Source organism: Scophthalmus maximus, chromosome 16 (genome assembly GCF_022379125.1).
Source record: "Scophthalmus maximus strain ysfricsl-2021 chromosome 16, ASM2237912v1, whole genome shotgun sequence".
NCBI lineage: Eukaryota > Metazoa > Chordata > Actinopteri > Pleuronectiformes > Scophthalmidae > Scophthalmus > Scophthalmus maximus.
Genome location: NC_061530.1, coordinates 4,374,404 through 4,395,036, shown reverse-complemented (window position 1 = coordinate 4,395,036; position 20,633 = coordinate 4,374,404). Strand labels below are relative to the sequence as shown.

The window sequence follows — 20,633 nt, the reverse complement described above, 5'->3', positions numbered from 1 at the left end:
AATTTGCATGTTTTAATTCAAGATACTTTCTATTGAAGAGACAGTCCACATGAGAAGCATTAGATTATTCAGCGTGACTGAAACAATCTGGAAAGGCAAGTTAGTATTCTTCAGAAAATTCTTACTTCTACAATGTCTACACATGATACAGTTTAGGTTTTAGTTCGATAAAGCTCATGGCACTCATCCAAGAAAACTGAATGATGATCTGATGTGTACTCTTTTACTGTACTATACTTTATATACAGTACAGTCTATGGTACAAATATATGATGTTCAGAGTGGAGCAGCTAGTGAAATATCATGACCAACAGGGGGCGCTGATCTACAGCTGGAAACCAACAATGATCGTAGCACAGAGCTGCGACTGCAGCTGCGTCAAGCTCATGAAAATTAAGTAACACCAAATCTACACGTTTTTTAAGAATAAAAGCATCACAACTTACATTAACAGTGACCATTCCAAGTTGTCTGAGACTTAATTTCTATATAATTGCATCGTGTCGTCAGTTTTGCATAGGCGTGATTAGCTTGAACAAAAACTAACAGAAACAAACAAAATGGGCGCAATGTAGATCGGTCGATGTAGATGAATTTATCTTACCTGTGTGAACACAATATCACAAAAGTATATTACCCCCCCTCCACACACACACACACACACACACACACACTGAAGGGAGTCTCCCCCTCAGACAAAATCTGTATTCCTTCACATCCCATTCTGACACTAAATCGCTGCGACGGGCCCTTTTATTTTGAAATACTTGACCGGAAATTGCCTGATGTGGTGCTGGCTGGCTCGGTTTTGGCCCCGGCCGTCCGAGCGGAGTTGAGTGTTCGCTGGGAGGTTTTTATTTGTGAACTAGGAATGGACGGGCTGGAAGTGGAAAGAAGCCCCGAGTTCGGGTGAATCTTGAGAATAAGTTATTGAACGCCAAATAAAAGCAGAGGTCTGCGGCGCGAGGGCAGAAGAAGACCTACGCGGCACCGTCGTACATTTAAAAGCCACACACCGGAACAAAAGCAGGACGCCGAGTGTCGCGGGGGATCCGGCGGCGCGCGTCACTCCACCCCGTCGAGACGGAGCTGCTCGTCGCTGTTCGTCTCTGCTCGTCTCTGCTCGTCGGCTTTTCGGGGGACAAAAACGCTGTTTGCCTCTTTGGTTTCTTGACGACGAAGAGTCAAACGTGGCCTCCGGCGCTTCGCGGTAAGTGCCGCAGAAAACGTCCAACAGCGCTGTTCTGTCGAAAGCTGCGTCGACAGGACGACGCTCCGCTCGTCCGCAGGCTGCACGACTTTTATCACGATTCACCGGAGAACGCCACGGTCCCCGAGAAAAGAATCGAATGACTCATCGCACGGGAGACGATTGCTACTCTGAGAATCGCTCTGTATGAACCCACCATGTGAATGAGCACACAGATCTGCTGGTTCAAAAAGAAAATCATCATTCTAACTGAAGCAGTGTATTTGCCTGATGGTCAAATTTACCAGAGTAGGCTTAAAGTTTTGACTTTGACACTTTGACTTTAAACCCCAAAAGGCAGTTGTTGCAAGTACCTGCATGGAGACTGGACTGATTTTTTGGAGCTATGCTAGATTCTTTGTTTCAGTTTGAGAGATATGTTTACCTGTACGTTGTTTTTGTTGTTGTGCAACTTTCCACCTTTCAATATTATGCCCCATCCTTTATGTACTGACAAATGGTCATTATGCCCCATCATTTATGTACTGACAAATGGTCATTATGCCCCATCATTTATGTACTGACAAATGGTCATTATGCCACATCCTTTATGTACTGACAAATGGTCATTATGCCACATCACTTATGTACCGACAAACGGTCATTATGCCACATCCTTTATGTACTGGCAAATGGTCGTGATGATTTTTGTTGTGCACACATCCTTTGTCATGTAGCGATCCGCAGGTGCAGACGGTGCACACGTGTGCGGGCTCCATCCCCCCGGAGGCTGCACTTGATGACAAACTAGGTGCGAGGAGGCTGTCCCAGCTACACTCATTTGGCTGACGCTTTTGTCCAAAGCGCCTTACGACAAGTGCTTTGACCATGACGGTGTTACCCAAAATGTGCAAGAATCAGTGTGGTTTTTTCTCCTTTTTCTTCCCGTATGGAATGTGAAGAAATGGAAATGGAACGGAAGAAATAGGTCTTGACGTCGTCTCAAATGGACCCCAATCGATAAGGACTTTTGGGGACCGATATAAGACAGTAAAAAAAATCTGATGCTATTAAACCCTTCGCGAAGTCAAATGGGGCTTGATATTTGACCTTTTTGCCAAAAGGTCGCTGTAGTGTCCAGTTATGTCCATGTTAAGTGCTGCCTGCAGTGTTTTCTAACATCTTTTCAAGCAGACAGTTTATGAATGACACATGACGGATGACTCTTGGTAATATTTGAAACGCCTCTCAATATAATTTAGTAAGTAACCAAGTTACTACCAAGTGGCTACTTCACGGAAATTCATCAGTGCTTTGTAGGTGAGATATTGTTATTGTGAAACAGCTACAGGAACTGCAACAAATTTGCCCATAAGACGAGTAATACTTTGTTTGCCGTGCTTTTGTTCAACAAAAATTGGTCCACGCTACAAGGTATGGCCATGCTGAGTAATACATTATCAGGAGCAAGGGAACAAAAGCAAAAAACAAGAAGAAGAAAAAAACAGTGACCTTGCCGTTGAAGGGGAATAATTGAAGGAGTGGATGCTGATTCAGGGAGACGGAAACCGTGGATGTCTCAAGCAGAAGTATTTATTATAAGAGCTCAATATATATCAAGGAGGTTTCTGGTTCGTTTACACGGATCAACAAGGTGGTCAATGTATGGCGCCCCAAGACAATCTGCCTGCTCCTGGTCTCTGTACTGTATTTAGTTCAGGGTAATGTCACAGACAGATTGACCTTGCTTGGTGCCTGAGAAGACTTGTCTTAACAGTTGCTCAGGGGAGGATAGACAAAAGATAGACAGCCATTACTTCTATAGGAATGACAGACTACACCTAAGAACCCTCCTTCACTATCAGAAACGTCCCAAATTTTAGCATGAAGCCCCTTCTTGTCTCTGTATTAATGGGTTGACTTTGTGGTGTGCTTCTTTCTGTGTGTGTTGTCTGTACAGGATTCCATGTGATGGTGTGAGGATGGGACAGGGTGGTGTTGGGAGTGACTACAGCCCCGGAGGCTGATGAACCTGCTCCATTGGCTGGTCAGGATGCACATAGCGTCAGTGGGTGTCAGCAAGTTCTGCTTCCTTTTTTCCCTCGCGTTCTGTGGCCTCTTGCTTCTCTTAATCCCGGCCTTGCAGCCGCCAGCTCGCCAGGTGGACCTGCCTCAGCCGCGACCCCAAATCAAACCCACACAGGCGGCTCAGTCGCACCACACCAGGGTACCTGCAGTTTCTTTCCATGCTGGGGAAACTGGCTTGGCCACAAGGCTAAATGGGAGCTCAGTGGGCCTGGGCGGATCCGTTGAGACTGAAGTTACCAGGACTGATAAGAGAGGGGTGGACACCCAAAAAAGCCAAGAAAGAGGGGCTCTCCCTGGAAGAAAGGCCGGTGGACTCTTAGGATCTACATCCCATGATCCATTAGATTTGAAAGACATTTTTATTGCTGTTAAGACCACCAGGAAGTACCACAAGTCCAGACTGGAGTTGTTGATTCAGACCTGGGTTTCCCGAGCTAAAGAACAGGTGAGGAGAGTTGCTGTTATTTATTGTTGTGGATGTAGCTTTAACTTCACTGTGCTCTTGATATATACAGCTGAACCATGCTGAAGGTTTATGTGCACGGTTGTGCAGTCTAATTTAGTTGATTGACAGAAAATAGTTAACCATTTCCATTAACTGAGTAATAACTTAAGTAACTTATCAAACAGAATAGCAATATTATCTGCTTCAGCTTCTCAGATTTGACCGCTTTTTTCTGTTTACTATCATGAAGAGAATATATTTTAAGAGCTGGACTGTATTACCCTTTTTATACCAGAATTTGTGTGTATTTGTGGTAAACTTCCTAAAATGTGATTGATTCTTTTCCTATGGCCTTTCCATTTTCTTATTGATCTATTTCTTCATTATTTCTATTGCAGTGCGACACACAGGTTACACAGTATTAACAGCTCTCTTTTAGTCGATCCCCCTCCTTTTACTGCTGACGCTGCTAAAAACTATTGATTTTCATATCTGGATCTGTGAAAGCAGGACTTCCATGTCCACACTCACAACCAAAGTTCTTCTTTTTACTTGTTGATGACATTGTCATGAATGAACACTTCCTAATATGAGGCCGGAAGCGATGCCTTGTATGCAATTATTAATCATGCAATTGAAATATTATTATCAATATTTCCTCGAACTAAGCATGGGGAGTGATGGACTGGGTTATGTTATAGTTGTGTGACTGTAACACTTTTCCAGGGTTATTCATTCATCTTAGTTTTTAACGAAGCTAGTTAGTGCTATGAATTTGGCCCCTTGTCTGCATACACCAGATGTATGTTGTCAGATGTCTGGGTGATGTTCGGGGTGTTGCCTTGTCACCACCATAGATTTCACACTAGTTGCAGTCCCCACTGACATTTAGTGGAACCACAGCATGTTTTTATGAAAATAAATCTTTATTTTACTCCCCATATCCACAGCCCCCTCTGTCAGATTAAGTTCTTTATCGAGGTCATTGTGGAATTGCGTGCGTCTGTCTGTCTCTCTAACTATCTGTCTGTCATACACCACCCTACATTCGCATCCCTTAGTGCAGCGTTGACTCTTTCCATTGTGTCTATTTAACTACAGTTCCATGAAAGCTGAGTAAAGTCTGTTTGCTGATTAAGACCATGTGTTACAGTTGAAAATTCCTGATCAAACACGTGACTGGTCATTGAATGGAGAATTTTGTCAACTCCTGGTTCCAACATCAAGAATGAAATGTGAGCTCAACTTTAAATATGTACGCATCAGAACTGCCATTTTTCTGAATAAGGTTGAGTACAGGTTAAAACAACAGTATAAAAAGACAGACAGAAGCTAACAGATAAAAGCAGACATAATAAAATGTTGCTGAGGTCTGCCTGCCTGCAGCAATTTCCTAAAGATTAACATTTTTGTGCAGTCATCATAATTAGGACTGAACAATTTGGGGAAAATAAGTAATTGCGATTTCTCTGACAAATATTGCAATTTGATTTGCGTGTGGAGACTTCAGTTCTATCTCTGTAGGCAGTCGTCTCTTTAGCAAGGGAATAGTCATGGTGTTTGTTACCTCACAGTGCCTACGTGAGCCACTTTCATAAGAAGTAACAGTTGTAACAGTCAACTTTTGATTGGTGAGCATGACTAGTATATGCGCAGCATGGCATTTCTGATTGGTGGGCATGACTGTCACACATGGTGGACGGCATGAATATGTAAAACTATTGACAGCAAAGTTTAAACCCTGGGTCAGATGCGCTGCGTAACGTATTCTAAATCGCAGCCTTTGCAATTTGCAAATCGTACTCGTTCAGCCCTACTTATAATAACGTAAAACATCTATAACTTTTCTCTTTCTTCCTCTCTCTCATTACGTTGGGGCCCGGTAGCCAGTTAAAACATCCATAAGGTTTTTTACCATCTTCTGCACAGAGGAAGAAGTCAACATATAACATCGGTAGATACCGTTTTCGTTCTGCATATTGCTGGAACAAGCATACAGTTCTCAGCTGGCAGACATACCTTCCCTTGCTTTTCATCTGGTGATGATAGCATATTTATATACATATATATATATATATATATATATATATATATATATATATATATATATATATATATATATATATATATAGATACATATATTCATATGTTATCATATGACTTCATATGTTCACGGGGCATTTTAACAATATAAAGAAGTTTGCTTTTGGAATATACAACTCGTGTAAAGATGTGTGCATCGTCCATCCGATATAATTTATTGTTTTGCCACTGACCAGACTTGTAGAATGGTGAGATTTTTTCAGCACTTACGGAAAGGAACATTTTACATAAATGAACAGAAAAATGGGCATTAATATTCGGGCAGTGTTATACAGCCTTTTTTTTAGCCTGAAGGTTCCAGCTCAGTTTGTGTGCCCAGTATCAACAGCTTGTCTCTTACCGTCTCTGAGTCTAGGTCTGTTGTGAAAGGGCTGCACTTTGAGTCTGTTATGTGTTAGCTGAAAGCCTTAAGCAACCATTTACTCCCAGATACTGATGCTGTCTTATTTTACTGCTCTTGGGTCAATGAAGTCCCCCCCTGTGTTAACAACTCGCTGTAAAATTAAAAGCTACTCATACTAATTTGTGTTTGTCAGTGACGCTTTTCATTGCAGTTCTCCATGTGGTGTATGAATAAGGTATCCTCTCATAAAAACACAGATGATGGTTATTCATTAGAAGGCCAAGGTCAACTCAAATGGCAGAGTGGCTCATTTGATGGTGGGTGAAAGTTACAGCCTGACTGCAGGGCTTTGAGCTGGCTGTGCAGGCCTGTGTCAGTCTGCTCCATACATCGCTGTAGAGCTCTTTGGAAAATGACCTCACTGTCAGAGGCTCACACATAAGCTGTCATCAGGTTTAATGTTTTTTTTTTCTGACTTATGCACACACACTCTCTCTCTCTCTCTCTCTCTCTCTCTCTCTCTCCTGCTCTGACCGAGGGTAAACAGAAATCATTTAACTGCTTTCTGATTACAGCTCCTCACTTTTAGGACATCGTCTTAATAATGGATGATTATGAAAAGGACATGAAAAGGAAAGAGGAGAACAAGCATTTAACATGTACACACATATACAATATATACATTTCCCTGAACATGTTATTTCTGTAAAATTCAAATTTAGTCACTGATTGATTGTGGTACTAATTAACCCAGGGTTGGTAGCTGTTTGTAAAAAACGTGGTCATATCATAGTTGTGGTGTGAAATCCTCTCCATGTATTTTAACTGTATCTACTCTGTCATTTTTTTGCTCTGCAACTGCGCTCCTGTACTCATGGACAAGATACAATTAGGGATCATGTGATTTTGTCCTAGCAGCAGAGCATGTATTTGTATGTGTGTGCTTTTTAATCATGCCCATGTCTGTTTCAGACCTTCATGTTCACGGATGGTGAGGAAAATGAGCTGCGGACGAGAACAGGTAAAACGCCCGATAGGTCTCACAGAAAATACAGAAGATGTGTTCAATGTGTCCTCATTCTTTTTGTCCGGACATATTATGTCGTGACAATATATCAACAAATCAGTTGCAAAAAGTACCAAACATTTATTTTACACTGGGTTTAACATTTTGGACAAATGGACCAATTACATCAGAGTAACTTTGCATATTATGTATTGAGATACATATATTGAGACAAGATCATTTATTTCGCTATGGCGTTGTTGAATTGTGTCTAGCTATAGAGCGTTATCACCGATTTTTTTTTAAAAAAAGGACACTTGTGTTGATGTGACTCATGCAACCACATCATCAACAGCATTTGTCTCTCAGCAGTTACACATCATCACTCTGTTCTAAAAATACTTACAGCCAGTAGCTTTACTATAAGATCTCTATTCTCTTTGAAGTAGCATTTCGTTTTAAATATTTTAATCAATATTCTAGGACAAAAAAGCACAAAATAGCATAAATAATGCTAAAAATAAAACAATAGTGGCATTTTGTTACTGAATGGATCGTTGTGTACCAAATCTGATGGATTATTGACTGGGCTTCATTTCAAACTAAGTAATACATAGAAGGCTAGAATGAAACTACGTCACAGCCCAACAGTCCCCTTGGGCCATGTCCCATCCTTCCAAGTCTCATGAAATCTGTTCAGTAATTTTTGCATAATCCACCTGACAGACAAACAAATCAACTAACAAACATACGGAGTGAAAACATAAACTCCTTGGTTGAGGTGGGCTCTACTGAGTGCCATTCCAGTCGCTGCATGCATGGACAGGGGATCGCTTGCATCGGCGGACACATCTGATCATAAACTCACCTCCATGAGGAAAATAATAACTCTGCGGGCGGAGTTGCCATGGTAACAGGTGATTTGAGTTGTTTTTAAGGATTTAAAGGGTCAGTAAGTGATCTGGGAGAGAGTTTGTTGTCGTGATTTTCCTGCCCGTGAACCAGGGTCCTTGGGTATGGGAGACCTACGCGCAAACCACTAGGACTAGGACAAAACCGCGGCATTACAGCGCTATCCGCTAACAGGTCTCTTAAGGTATCGACAAGTGATGTTTACAACCTGCACTCGCAGTGTTGTTGGTGCAGCCTGCACCATTTGTTTTGTTTTTGGTTTACAGAGCCAGGGATGAGCCAATGTGTGTATGAAATGTTTAGGTAGTCATGTCCCTACCTGTGAGTAAGATAGGAATGTTTATTGTATATGGACCGTGGTGGGACGTGAGGAAATATTCAGTGATTTGTACAAAACGTGTTTTGCTTTAGAATCGCTTACTGCCCCTTTAAATATACGTTTTCAGTGAAACTTCCCGGACGAGGAATTTTTCATTTCATAGGGACTTGAAATTTTGGGAATAGTATGTAAATATTTGCTACATGAGAGTGGAAGCAATTAAATGGTAAAGATGAGATCATTGAATCCATTTTGTGTCAAATAAATGGCAGGTTTGTTGTGCTGACAGTTTGACTGAGGGTTCTTCCCAAGCGCCACCCATGGGTAACCAGCATAGACAAACTCAGAGGAAGGTTGTCTGCAGCGATTGTCATTCATCCAGGTCATAGTTATCCACGAAGGTGTTAAATCAGGAGCAACTTGACTTGTTTGTGGTTTCTTGAACAAGGAGGGTTTTCACATCAGTATGAACAATCCTGTATAATGAATGATCAGCAACAAGCATATGCAGTGCCCAGGTTTAGGTGCAGTTATATCCAGTACACAACAGCTTGTAGCTGAACTGTGCTGTCCTCTGCTGTCTCTTTCACAGGAGCCAACATCATCAACACTAACTGCTCAGCAGCTCACACCCGCCAGGCCCTGTGCTGCAAGATGTCTGTGGAGTACGACAAATTCATCGAGTCTCAAAAAAAGTGAGTGAAGCCTGGTCTGTTCCCGATTTCAGCATGGATGCGATAAACACTGTACTGCTGTAACTACTGTAATTTCAGGAACAAAAAACTGGTTAGGGGGAAAACTCCTCAAGAAAAACTCTTGGTCAGTAGTGTACAATCTAATGTACATCAGTGACATTGTGTATGTGTGTGTTCTGCAGGTGGTTCTGCCATGTGGATGATGATAACTATGTAATTCTGCCCAGCCTGCTGCGAGTGCTTTCCTCCTACCACCATAGCCAGGATGTGTACCTGGGCCGGCCCAGTCTGGATCACCCCATAGAGGCTGCAGAGAAAGTCAGGAGTGACGGATCAGTTAGTCAACTTACAACTTGTTAGGAGTTTCTGACTCCACTACCTTCTTAAGTTAAACCCTCTGGAGATTGATAACATCGTCTTTCTAAATCCAGGTTCCAGAAACCTGGTCAACTGGCTGATCTGGCTGTTTCTGTCTCATTTCAGGTGTCGGTTAAGTTCTGGTTCGCCACAGGTGGAGCAGGTTTCTGTATCAGCAGAGGTCTGGCACTGAAAATGAGCCCCTGGGCCAGGTAAGTCATGGATTCTCATGCTCTTTGGACTAATTCAAGCTGTCGAAACTTGAATTAGTAGTGAAGCCGGCGGGGTACTCACTTGCCTGCATTTATGGCACCAACATTTGTATGAACTGTAAGAACAACACAAACCTGAGTAGCCAAAGAAAGAATAGAGAAAAGAGTGTGTCCAAGAATGTCTTTAGGTAACCCTCAGAGAACTTCCCTGAACTTGTTTTCAGCTATGGCTTGTTTTATGAAATAAAGAAGGACACAAATAATCACAGTGACATGTCAACAGAACAAGTTTCCAAAAACAGATAATGGCACTGATATCCCCTTAGCGTAAAAGAGGCTTGTGGTTCAATTCATATGTTTAATCCTGCTTTTCTTAATGTTGAATAAAGCCTCTGTTGTAATTTGGCCACATCTTAGTTGCTGAAAAGTAATTGAACAGAGACAGTGAAGTGTAAAAATCCATTGCTGTCAGTGACTGCCTGAAGTGTTTGACCCTGATTCTCTCCCAAAGCTTTGTGCAGCCTCATTCAACTCTTGTTGCTGTGGGCTCTCTCTGCCTTTAGTGTGCTCTTCCGTTTGTGGCAGGAATGCACCAATACCGATACCAGTATCTGGTCCAATACTGTACTTATGTACACATAATTGTGATAATAAAACTACTCCGATATTACAGCACCTGATACCACTTTACAGCAACATAGTGTCGAGTTGAGCAGGTAGGTGGCAGGAGGAGTGAGAGGAGCAATGTCAGCACTGTCTTTACGTGAGCAAGGATGGCAAAACTTAAGCAGACTGCAAACTATGCATATCTGATTTTTTCTTTTACAACCAAGTGCCACTGGTACCAGTGGCTAATCGTGAAACAAATCATATAAGAGAATACTAAATATGGAGCAATATAGCCATACAGTATGAACTTAACGGGGAGAAGCTCGGCTAAATGCCCGTGACAGTCATCTCCCAAAGAAAACACAATTCCAACTCCAAGTAACGTAGGTCAGCATTTCCCAAAAACATGCCAACTTTACAAAAACACATAAGCTGGTAATGGCGATAACCCTTCTTCATGCAAACAACATATGGAAGCCAAACTCCACAGATTTCAACAGTTTATTTATTATCTTTCTACTACCAAACCTCACTGAGCCAGCAGCTGTCCAGCTCAATGATGAAATATCATCCAAAGATATTCAGCCAATGCATTTGGCTGAATATGAAACCACAGAATGCTCCTGCATACTGCTGCATTGTGCTCCTCGTCGAATACTGTAGTTCATTTGCAATTTTCAAGTTTTCCTGTGCACCTTCGATATTTGTTTGCGGGTTCTGGGGGGACAGGTCAGCTGATGATGACTCATTGATTATTTTTCTTAATATTTTTTCACTTTTCACATGAACAGCTTCAAAGACTTGTTTTCGGACGTGGTCGTACAACACATTTAAAAACTAGTTGTTTTTATCGGCCCTTGGCAAGATTGTGGGTATTTGGCTGTTGGCTTGTTGGTTGAAATTATGTTTTGTGGTTTCAGTTTGGGGAATTTCATCAGCACAGCAGAGAAGATCCGACTCCCGGACGACTGCACCATCGGCTACATCATCGAGGCACTGCTGGAGGTCTCCCTAACACACACACATCTCTTCCATTCTCACCTGGAGAACCTGCAGAAGCTGCCAACTGACTCTGTACTTGAGCAGGTGTGTGTGTGTGTGTGTGTGTGTGTGTGTGTGTGTGTGTGTGTGTGTGTGTGTGTGTGTGTGTGTGTGTGTGTGTGTGTGTGTGTGTGTGTGTGTGTGTGTGTGTGTGTGTGTGTGTGTGTGCGTGTGCGCGCGTGTGCGTTGCTGTGTATATCTAATGTGCTATGTAGTAAGACTTGCGATTAAGAAAACCTTTGCCATTGAGAGACTAAAAAATATCTTTAAAAAGTGTCCATTTAAAGACTGAATACCTGCAATGACCACTGACCAATGACTGTCAGTATCCAGTAGGCCTGGTTGATATTGAAAAAAATCTTATCTGTATCATTTTTTTCATATTGATCGATATATATGGTAAATGGACTGTATTTATATAGCGCTTTTCTAGTCATATAGACCACTCAAAGCACTTTACAGGAAAGTCACATTCACCCATTCACACACATTCGTACAGCGCTGCTATTTACATTTATTAAAAATACATTTATTTTATATAAATGTATTTTTATAAAATACATTTATATAAAATAAAATGTATTTTATTTTATATAAATGTCTCAGCTACAAAAATGTATGGCTACAAGTGCAGATCAGTTTTGCAACACGCTAACTGCAAGAAATGTTGCAAAAGTCAAGGCGCAGATTTGTCACTTGTGAAGTTGCAGTGGCAGATTCGAGAGGCTGTAATGAGTGAGTTTTGACTGTTAAAAAAAAAAAAGCGGTTAATGTTAGATTAAAAGTTTGCAGCTGCCATTGTATTCATGTAAATATCAATCTACACATTTGTGAATATTTTTTTTGTGACTTCAAACTCAGAACACAGGTGTGATTTTTGAGTGAAAATTTCAACATAGAGGTTCAAATTTTTTCTACAAGTTCTCACATTGTATTCTGCAGGTTCACAAATCCAGTCTACAAGCGCTTGCATTTTGCAACATATTTACCTATGTAAAGATATCATCATATTTCAGCCAAAGTTAATTTTGGTTTAAGTAATATTTATTTTCTGTGAAAAGTTGAACATGACAAATTTGCTGTAGAACATGACTGCAACCGCTACAAATGCTTTCGACACAGTTTGCAGCAAACGCTACTACTGCTTCTTGTCGGACTTTAATATTTTGTCTTTTGAGCCTCGTGGCCGTCGGGACGTATTCTTCTGTAACGCTGTAGCTCGAGTTAACATTTTCTGTCGACATTTTCTCTTTCATCTCGCTCTCACACCGGACGGACTGGTGAGCAGGCTGCAGAAGCACAAACATTAACAAGTGAGCTGCTACCTATCTTGACGTGGCTGTCACTCTATTCCAGCCTCATGATTGGTTCGGCACGGCGCTATTCTCATTATCATTGGCTGTACGTGTTGTCTGTCGAAACATGGACGGAATTAGTTCTGTCGAAGTGATATCGACCGTGTCTCAAATTTCTATCGAGGAAAAGTTATTTCGCGATAATTAGCGTTATGGTTTTTATCGCCAAGCCCTAGTATCTAGTCTGATGTACTTTTGTTCTGCAACAGGTGACTCTGAGCTACGGAGGCTTTGAGAACAGAAGAAATGTGGTCAGCATTGTTGGAGGACTTTCACTGGCTGAAGACCCCACAAGGTAAAACCATTAAAGTTGTCAACCTCTGGCACATTGCATATCATCACTGTTCTGAAGGAGTGCTAGCCATGACCTGGATAGATGAGAATCTCCAAAGACAGCCCTAACTATTGCTCTTATATGTGATCAAAGCTTATTTTAATGGTTAAATGATACTCCTTGAGCTAGATAGTTAATGATTGCATCGGACACGTTACAGTAAAAGACATGTCAGCTGAGTTTGTCCCTGACACACTCATAATAACATAAAAGATCTCCAACTCGGTGTTATTGCATCACTGTAAAGCTGTGTGTAGTAGGGGTGGGAGAAATGATTGATTCTTAGATGCGTCATTATTTTCTTTTGAACGATTATGTCTCGATGCAGAAAAATTTATCATCAGAATTTTAAAACTAAATTTTCAACATTAAGATGCAAATTAACATCACCCAGCGTCAGACTATATGCTGGACCGCTGCAAGCGAATGAGGCACATAACGTACATCCCTATGACGTCCTGTTCTTACAGGTTCCACCATCTACCAGCACCTTTGCTATGAACTTCAATCATGCATTGTCATGATCTAATTTTCCCTGTTTTTCTTTTGTTTTTCTTTATTTATTTTATTTAACATATATTCTTTAGAAAGCACTATTTTTGTATTAGAGCTGTTACAAACTTACATATTGTTATTTTTTTAGTGAAAGCTGTTTTGATTTTGATATAGGCTACAGCTAAATGTATGTTTTGTTTTGTTTTTTGTGTCATTGTCCAAAACAGAAGGATTTTGTTGGTTTATTTGTGGATAAGAGCTTTTTATGTTTTCAAGTTTAGAACGCATTGAAGTCTTTTTTCCCCCCTTTAATTTACTACAAAGATGCTGCTACAGGCACACTTTTGTTGTTGTTGTTGTTGTTGTTGTTGTTGTTGTTGTTTTTGGCAAATATAACCTTCCAGTGTACATATCTCTTCCATTGATTATTATTAATACAATATAATGGAAAGAAATATATCTGTTTATTTTCATTATTGATCAATAAAAAATGTATTTTTAAAGAATCATGTATTGAAATTACATTTTTTGATGCATCGAGATGCATCTATAATCATTTCATCATCGAATCGTAGCCCTCTGAATCGGACTTGAATCCCAAGATTCTCACCACCAGTGTGTAGTCCTCTTTGTCTGATGTTACCAAGGCATTTACTGTGGGAGACACTGAACACATGAAATTTGTCCCTTTCCCTAACTCTGGTGTCTTCTCCTTCTGCAGGTTTAAGACAATCCACTGCCTTCTGTACCCAGACACAGACTGGTGTCCAAAGCCCAAACCTCGGCACAATATCTGAAAGCCACTGTTTTCATCCTGCAGCACTGAACTGCTGCACCTTTGCCTCACTCTGCGACGTTTGGGATCGGTCACATGTACGTGGTAATACTTCTCGTGTCATTAAGTGGACGCCTTCATCCAAAGTAGCCTCACCTCATGCGTCATGAATGCACAGTGCTGCTGTGAAGAGCTTTTGAATTTGTAGAACTTTGCAGGTCAAACCAAAGAAGGTATTTTCCGCCTTACGGAGTATGAAAGTGGGTGAAGCCATTAGTGTCTGGAGCTACATTTGTAAATAAGCTTTTGAGAGTTCACTATAGACACTAACCCCAGTGTTCCCCAAAAAAGAACCTCAACAGGCTCCTTGATAATTTAGCCAATTCATAACTTCATGTCATGTCCACTGTAGAAATGTTTCTATTTAAAGCACAAGTAACCATGATTCTTCCTTAGTTTGGTATGTGACATTAAATACTGCACTTACTGTGAGTGGTCATTGCTATATAGAAGATTCCATCCTGAGGTGTGAAACAATGCTATTTTTCAAGTTGTATTATTCAGAGTGTGTGTTTAATCATGGGAGATTATCCCGTTCATGTAAACAAGGTGTAATGAAGTTTAAGAGAACATCCAGAACACAGACAGCACTGCAAACTGGTGAAATTGAAGCAGCTGGATTTTATACACATGTTCTACAAAGCTCCGGGTCCATTCCACCGTCAGTGGTGTATTAACAGAATTCGAAGTTAGTTATTGAGAAAAAAATGAATAGGCTTATTAATACTTTAACACGGGGCTGTTCGTGCACAGTACCTGGGACATTTTGCTACTCAGCAAGTTCAGTTAACCCAACGTGGAGGGACGCAAGTCATTTTGTGAGGCTCAGTGACATTTGCATGAAGTAGACAAGACAAAACCTCGCTCTCTTGCTAAATAACACGTACACTAGTTATCATCCGTGGCAAATTACTCACTGGGTCACTGTGATGCAATACTTTCATACTTGGCAAAGGCCACAGTATGTGAAGGAAGCCACAGTGTTCTCATTACCTACTCACTAACAAGTCAGATTAACGTGACGGGACAGCTCAAAGTCAACGTACATCAGGATAGTTTATTTTCATGAAAACAGGTTGCAGTATTTTAAATGGACCTGAGCAGCATGAATTGAAATGTAAATTTATTTTCCTCCAAATAGGAACTCCAGTTGAATATGATCAGAAATAAGATTATGTTTGCGTATTGTACTGGTTTGTTTCATTCGGTTGTGACTGTCCTGCTCTTCATTTTCTCAGCATTCTTTGGTTAGCCTATTTTTAACAGGCCCATGTTCATGGTTTTGCACTATTTTGATCTTCCTTGATACATGTTACAGTGTTGGTGTATATTTGAGTAAATGTGGGTTATTTGCTATTTTATACTTATTTGTTTCATAAGTTGAAGTTGTAGCTCTTTGTACACTTGTTACTAGGCGTTATGGTGCAGTCAGACCAAAACAAATCTGTTTGGCAAACGGTCCTGTGGCGTGTGACTTTGTAAGTTACAGGCTCTCAGTCCCATGCGAGCGTGCAGACCCTTAGTTTTGTTTCGAGCCAAATCTACATTCAAACCTTGTCTTGCCCAACCCCTCAAAGTCACAAAAACTCATTATATAATGGGGAAAGAATACTTCAGCAACCATTATCTCTAGTCCACTGTTCCTTCTTTGGATTACAGATTTGCCAAATTAACTTTGATTAGCTGGTTCTTTGGCTTCACCCGCTCACGTTACACTAACCAGTGTCAGTATTTGTACCAGTGTAAAAGTATTTGTTTTAAACAGATGTCCCTCTTTTTTCCCCACAAGGCAAAGATTCAAAATGCCTAGCTTGTGTCTCACTGCAGGTCAGAGAGCGAGCCTGAAGGGGAGAAGTGTTTTTCTTTTCTTAAACTGTTAATGGCTGGTGTATTATGATGTTTTTAAGAATAAAAGCTTTCTGCATTCTCAAGCCTTTGACTTTACTTGTTGAACTGCATCTGTGTTCGTTGGGTCACAGCAGGACATCGTGTTACTGGGACTATGCTTTGGCAGTAAAGTGGTCATTGCAAATGTATAATTGGAATGTAATTGCTATCAGATTTCTATGAGTTTGTTTGAGGCCTCCTGCTGGGAGTGTCTCTAATGAATAACACAGAGGTTGGACAGGATGATGAGCTCACAGAGCTCTGGGGATAGTGTGTGTGTGTGTGTGTGTGTGTGTGTGTGTGTGTGTGTGTGTGTGTGTGTGTGTGTGTGTGTGTGTGTGTGTGTGTGTGTGTGTGTGTGTGTGTGTGTGTGTGTGTGTGTGTGTGTGTGTGTGTGTGTGTGTGTGTGTGTGTGTGTGTGTGTGTGTGTGTGTGTGTGTGTGTGTGTGAGTGAACCATTGTTTTGAGGACTTTTTTGACCAGTCCTCAAAACATCAGTGGGCTGTTTGAGGGTTTAGCTTAGAATTATGTTTAGGTTAGGAAAGGGACATATATATATAAAGGTCCAAGCCATCAACACATACACCCTTGCCTGTCAGCAGATACCTGCTGTTATGATAACCTGGCCCAAGGAGGAGATGGAAGACAAGGATGCTTCTCACAATGCATGGAGGATTTCACCCCAAGTCCAGCTGAGGCTATACATTAAACAGAAGGAGGAGGGCCGAGGACTAAAGAGCATCAGAGCCACAATCCTGGAATCTGATGAGGAAGTGGAACCATCATGAAAGGACAATCCCCTGCATGTCATGTGCCACCAACAGATAAATAAAGTGATTAATATCAAGAATTCCCAACAATGGTTGGAAAAGGCTGCTCTCAAAGACAGCACAGAGGCACTAATCTTGGCAGCACAAGAACAGGCGCCGAGCACAAGATAGATAGAGGCCGGTGTCTACCACACCAGACAAGACCCCGGTTGCAGGCTGTGCAAAGACGCCCCTGAAACCATCCAGCACATAAAAGCATGGAACGCCATAGCCAAGTGGCTGGCATAATGTACAGCAACATCTGCGCCGAGTATGGGCTGGCAGTCCCACCGTCCAAATGGAAGACACCTCCAAAGGTGGTTGAGAATGACCGTGCCAAGATCCTGTGGGATTTCAAAATCCAGACAGATAAAATGGTGATGGCTAACGACCCGAATATTGTGGTGGTCAACAAACAACAGAAGAAGGTGGGAGTGAAAGATGCAGTGATCCCAAGGGACGGCAACATCAAGAAGAAGAAGAAGAAGAGGAGCTAGAAAAGAGGTGGAAATCGAAGGTAACAGTGGTAATCAGAGCACTCTGGGCTGTAACCCCCAAACTGTGAGAGTGGCTCAAGCAAATTCCAGGAACAACGTGTTCAAATGAAATGGACTGTTTTTATATGGTGCTTTTCTTCAGACCAATGGATGTATGGATACACATTAACCCATTCACACACACATTCATACAGTGGTGCTATATAGGGCATTTAAAAATATATATATATATTGTCACAGTCATACACTGCCAGAATAGCCATCAAAGGTTATTTTTAGGGTCATTGTGTCTTGCCCAAGGACACTTGGGCATGTTGACTGGGGGACGCGGGGATCGAATCAACCTTTTGGTTTGTGGACAACCTCTGATTCTGAGCCACAGCCGCCCCATCCGAAAATCTCATTACAGAAGATAACGCGCAACCCTCAGGCAATCAGGCCCTGGCTCGGATAAGAATGATCAAAAAAGTAAGTGAAGGTGTGTATTCAATTGTAACTCCACTGACCCAGCATCCCAACAGGACACAAATTGGTATCGCAAACTTGAGGATTATATTAGGCTGTTAATTTTTTGTTAACAAACAAGGTCGGGTACAGCCAAGGCTATTATAACCTCAGCAGCTCTGCAAGAGTGTTCTTTTTCTCGAGGGTTGGGCTTAGGCCTTTAGTCGTGTAGTGCTTTGCAAAATGGAGGACCTGATCATTTGGTTCTTTGTTCCAAAGACAAAGGAACAGAGTGGAAAACTCTGATTCCCAGAATGTTTCACCTATCACACCAGCATAGCATAAGACAACACGGCTAAGCATAGGAATGTTTAACCTTGTAAGTGTACTGCTTTGAGTCAATGTGTTCACTTAATGTTGTTGTAATATCTACCAATAGGTTATTTTGATGTTCGGACCCTGTGACTAACCCTCTCTTAACCTGAAACTCTTTGTCCTGCAACAAATGGCCTTATCAAAGAAGCACAGCGTGTTGCCGAGCCGACCTCTGATGCCACCATTTTGTAGTTTCTTTGTTCACCGCCATCTTGTTTGTAGTACTTCTTAAACCTTTGACCTTAACGGCTGCCTAGTCTGTGTACTCACACACACACACACACACTCACACACTCACACACACACACACACACACACACACACTCTCTCAGACTCATATATATTTCGTTTGTTAGATTTAATATTGTTGTTTCAACTTGTCTTTTAAATAAATGTTATTAAATATGCAGTCTGGTCTATTTAATGTTGCATAAGTGTGAGTATTGCCAACCTCTGACCGGTAGAACTCCAAATCCTTCAACCTCTGCTAAATACCAAGGTGGTGATTCTGGTGGTAATTATTAATTTAATTATCTGAATAATTATCAGAATTCCAAATTGATAGTTAGCATATTGTAAACAAGACCGAATCAATTGATTGGTTGTAGGTTTGAATAATAATAATAATAGAAATGTAGGAAATCAAAGTTGTTTATGTCCATCTCACATACGGAATTGTTAGTTATCACTAGTATTTTATTTCCTGTGAGCATTTACAAATTCTTTTGTTTTTGAGGCACTCATTTTCACCAGCAGCAGGTCTCCCCACCTGAGTTTTGCCTTGTACACGAAGGGTGATACAGAGTTTGCCTTTTTATTTTTAGTGTTTTAGTGAGCAATCTGGACCCCACAGTTTATATATTATATTAGTGTGTAGGAACACATGCATGTTCATGCAGTTATCCAGTACTGCAAATACAGGTCAGGAGCGTTAGGTAATGTCAACATCAATTATCAAAATGATGAAAAAAAATGATGACTGTGACCGGATGCTTAATCATGATAGTGAACACAAACGAATCAAGACTGAACTAAAATGAGATCTATAAGAATTAACCAGGATTCTCCCAATGTTGTTAGAGGGAGGACAAAAGTTGTCCTTCTTTTGGGCTGTAAAAAATACATTCCATACACGGATATCCCCCTATATAGTGTCTATGGATATGTATATATATATCACTAAAATAATGTGGATTTTATTGTTATTTGGATTAACTGACCCTTCACCTGTGGTTTCTGTGTGTTCACGGTGACTGTGCAAGACTGACCTGGAAGACAAACATGCTGTGACCATTAATAGTGTGGAGGGTTAATCTTTGAGCCCAAAGAGGCATGGTCCTGCAGCCTGGAGCCGAGCTCCCGTTCTGCCTGCTGCCGGAAAGTACCTCCAGCTGCTCTTACTACCTCAAACCGCACGTTGCCTACAAGTGTTTGATTGCAGGAAAATGTAAAATTTAAAAAATTTTTTATATAAGAATTAGCAGGGATCAGAGAAGTTTAGCTCGATAAGTGCTCCTGAAAGCAGTTGCGCCGCCAGAAATTTTTCACGGGTGGTCTGATGGGGCGACTCACTGGCGGACTCGGACACGATATGCCTTTTACACCAAGAAAATTTGATCATGTGTCTTAAGAGTGCCCTTCTCGTGGAGAAAACGTGATGCAGTGGCCTTACAATGGTCTAAACTTGACGTTCCCTATATGGGTGCACTTCCAACGGAAAAGGATGCCGTTATGAAGTGCCCTCTATGCCGCCCCTACATGACAGTGCCCCAAATGGTACCCTTTCCAATAGAGAAAATGCGATGCAGTACTGTATACGGTAGTCCTACAGGTGAGAAAACATGATGAAGTGCCCATTTCGGTGCTACCCTTATAGAGAAGTGCCCCATCCAGTGGATAAAATGGGATGCAGTGCTGCAAAGGGAGTCCCTACATGTGTGAGAATGTGGGGACGTTTCCTAATGGATGCCCCGTCCAGTGGAGAAAATGTGATGTGGTGACATATAGGTCAGGGTTTCCCATACATTGACGAGACAGTACATAGACGCGCCGTTGTTGTATTGACAACGTTGACGAGTCTCATGCCACTGCTCCACAGCGCTGATTACACATGGCAGGTGTAAGGCTGATAAAATGAACGATTCTCCAGATATGACTGACGGACAGATTTCTTGAATTATTAGCAGGATTAGTAAGAACATGTGTCCAGCACAGGAGAGTAGCCTCTCTGCTGCCCTCATAAAATATATATATATATGTCTGAGGATTAACTTAATTTCTTTG

The 20,633-nt window shown here is 41.3% G+C and overlaps 1 protein-coding gene across 3 annotated transcripts; it reads left to right on the top strand.

Moving 5' to 3' along the window:
• The first annotated feature begins 802 nt into the window (after positions 1 to 802).
• Positions 803 to 16,269, top strand: rfng (RFNG O-fucosylpeptide 3-beta-N-acetylglucosaminyltransferase). Of its 3 annotated transcripts, none has more exons than XM_035612969.2 (9): positions 803 to 1,210; positions 3,150 to 3,722; positions 7,141 to 7,189; positions 8,998 to 9,100; positions 9,283 to 9,436; positions 9,584 to 9,669; positions 11,199 to 11,364; positions 12,884 to 12,969; positions 14,225 to 16,269. In XM_035612969.2, the coding sequence occupies exons 2-9, from the start codon at positions 3,216 to 3,218 to the stop codon at positions 14,298 to 14,300; spliced, it is 1,227 nt and encodes a 408-aa protein (XP_035468862.1). In that variant the 5' UTR covers positions 803 to 1,210; positions 3,150 to 3,215; the 3' UTR covers positions 14,301 to 16,269. The 3 variants fall into 3 exon arrangements, with proteins under 3 accessions (XP_035468862.1, XP_035468865.1, XP_035468863.1); XM_035612970.2 differs by lacking the exon at positions 803 to 1,210 and adding an exon at positions 1,224 to 2,000; XM_035612972.2 differs by lacking the exon at positions 14,225 to 16,269 and having other exon boundaries at positions 12,884 to 12,973.
• Positions 16,270 to 20,633: the final 4,364 nt, after the last annotated feature.

Bases quoted from the DNA above. Each gene is read 5' to 3' on its own strand.
- rfng (XM_035612969.2), top strand. From the start codon at position 3,216: ATGAACCTGCTCCATTGGCTGGTCAGGATGCACATAGCGTCAGTGGGT. The intron at 11,365-12,883 runs GTGTGTGTGTGT...GTTCTGCAACAG, and splicing joins CTGACTCTGTACTTGAGCAG to GTGACTCTGAGCTACGGAGG. The intron at 12,970-14,224 runs GTAAAACCATTA...CTCCTTCTGCAG, and splicing joins CTGGCTGAAGACCCCACAAG to GTTTAAGACAATCCACTGCC.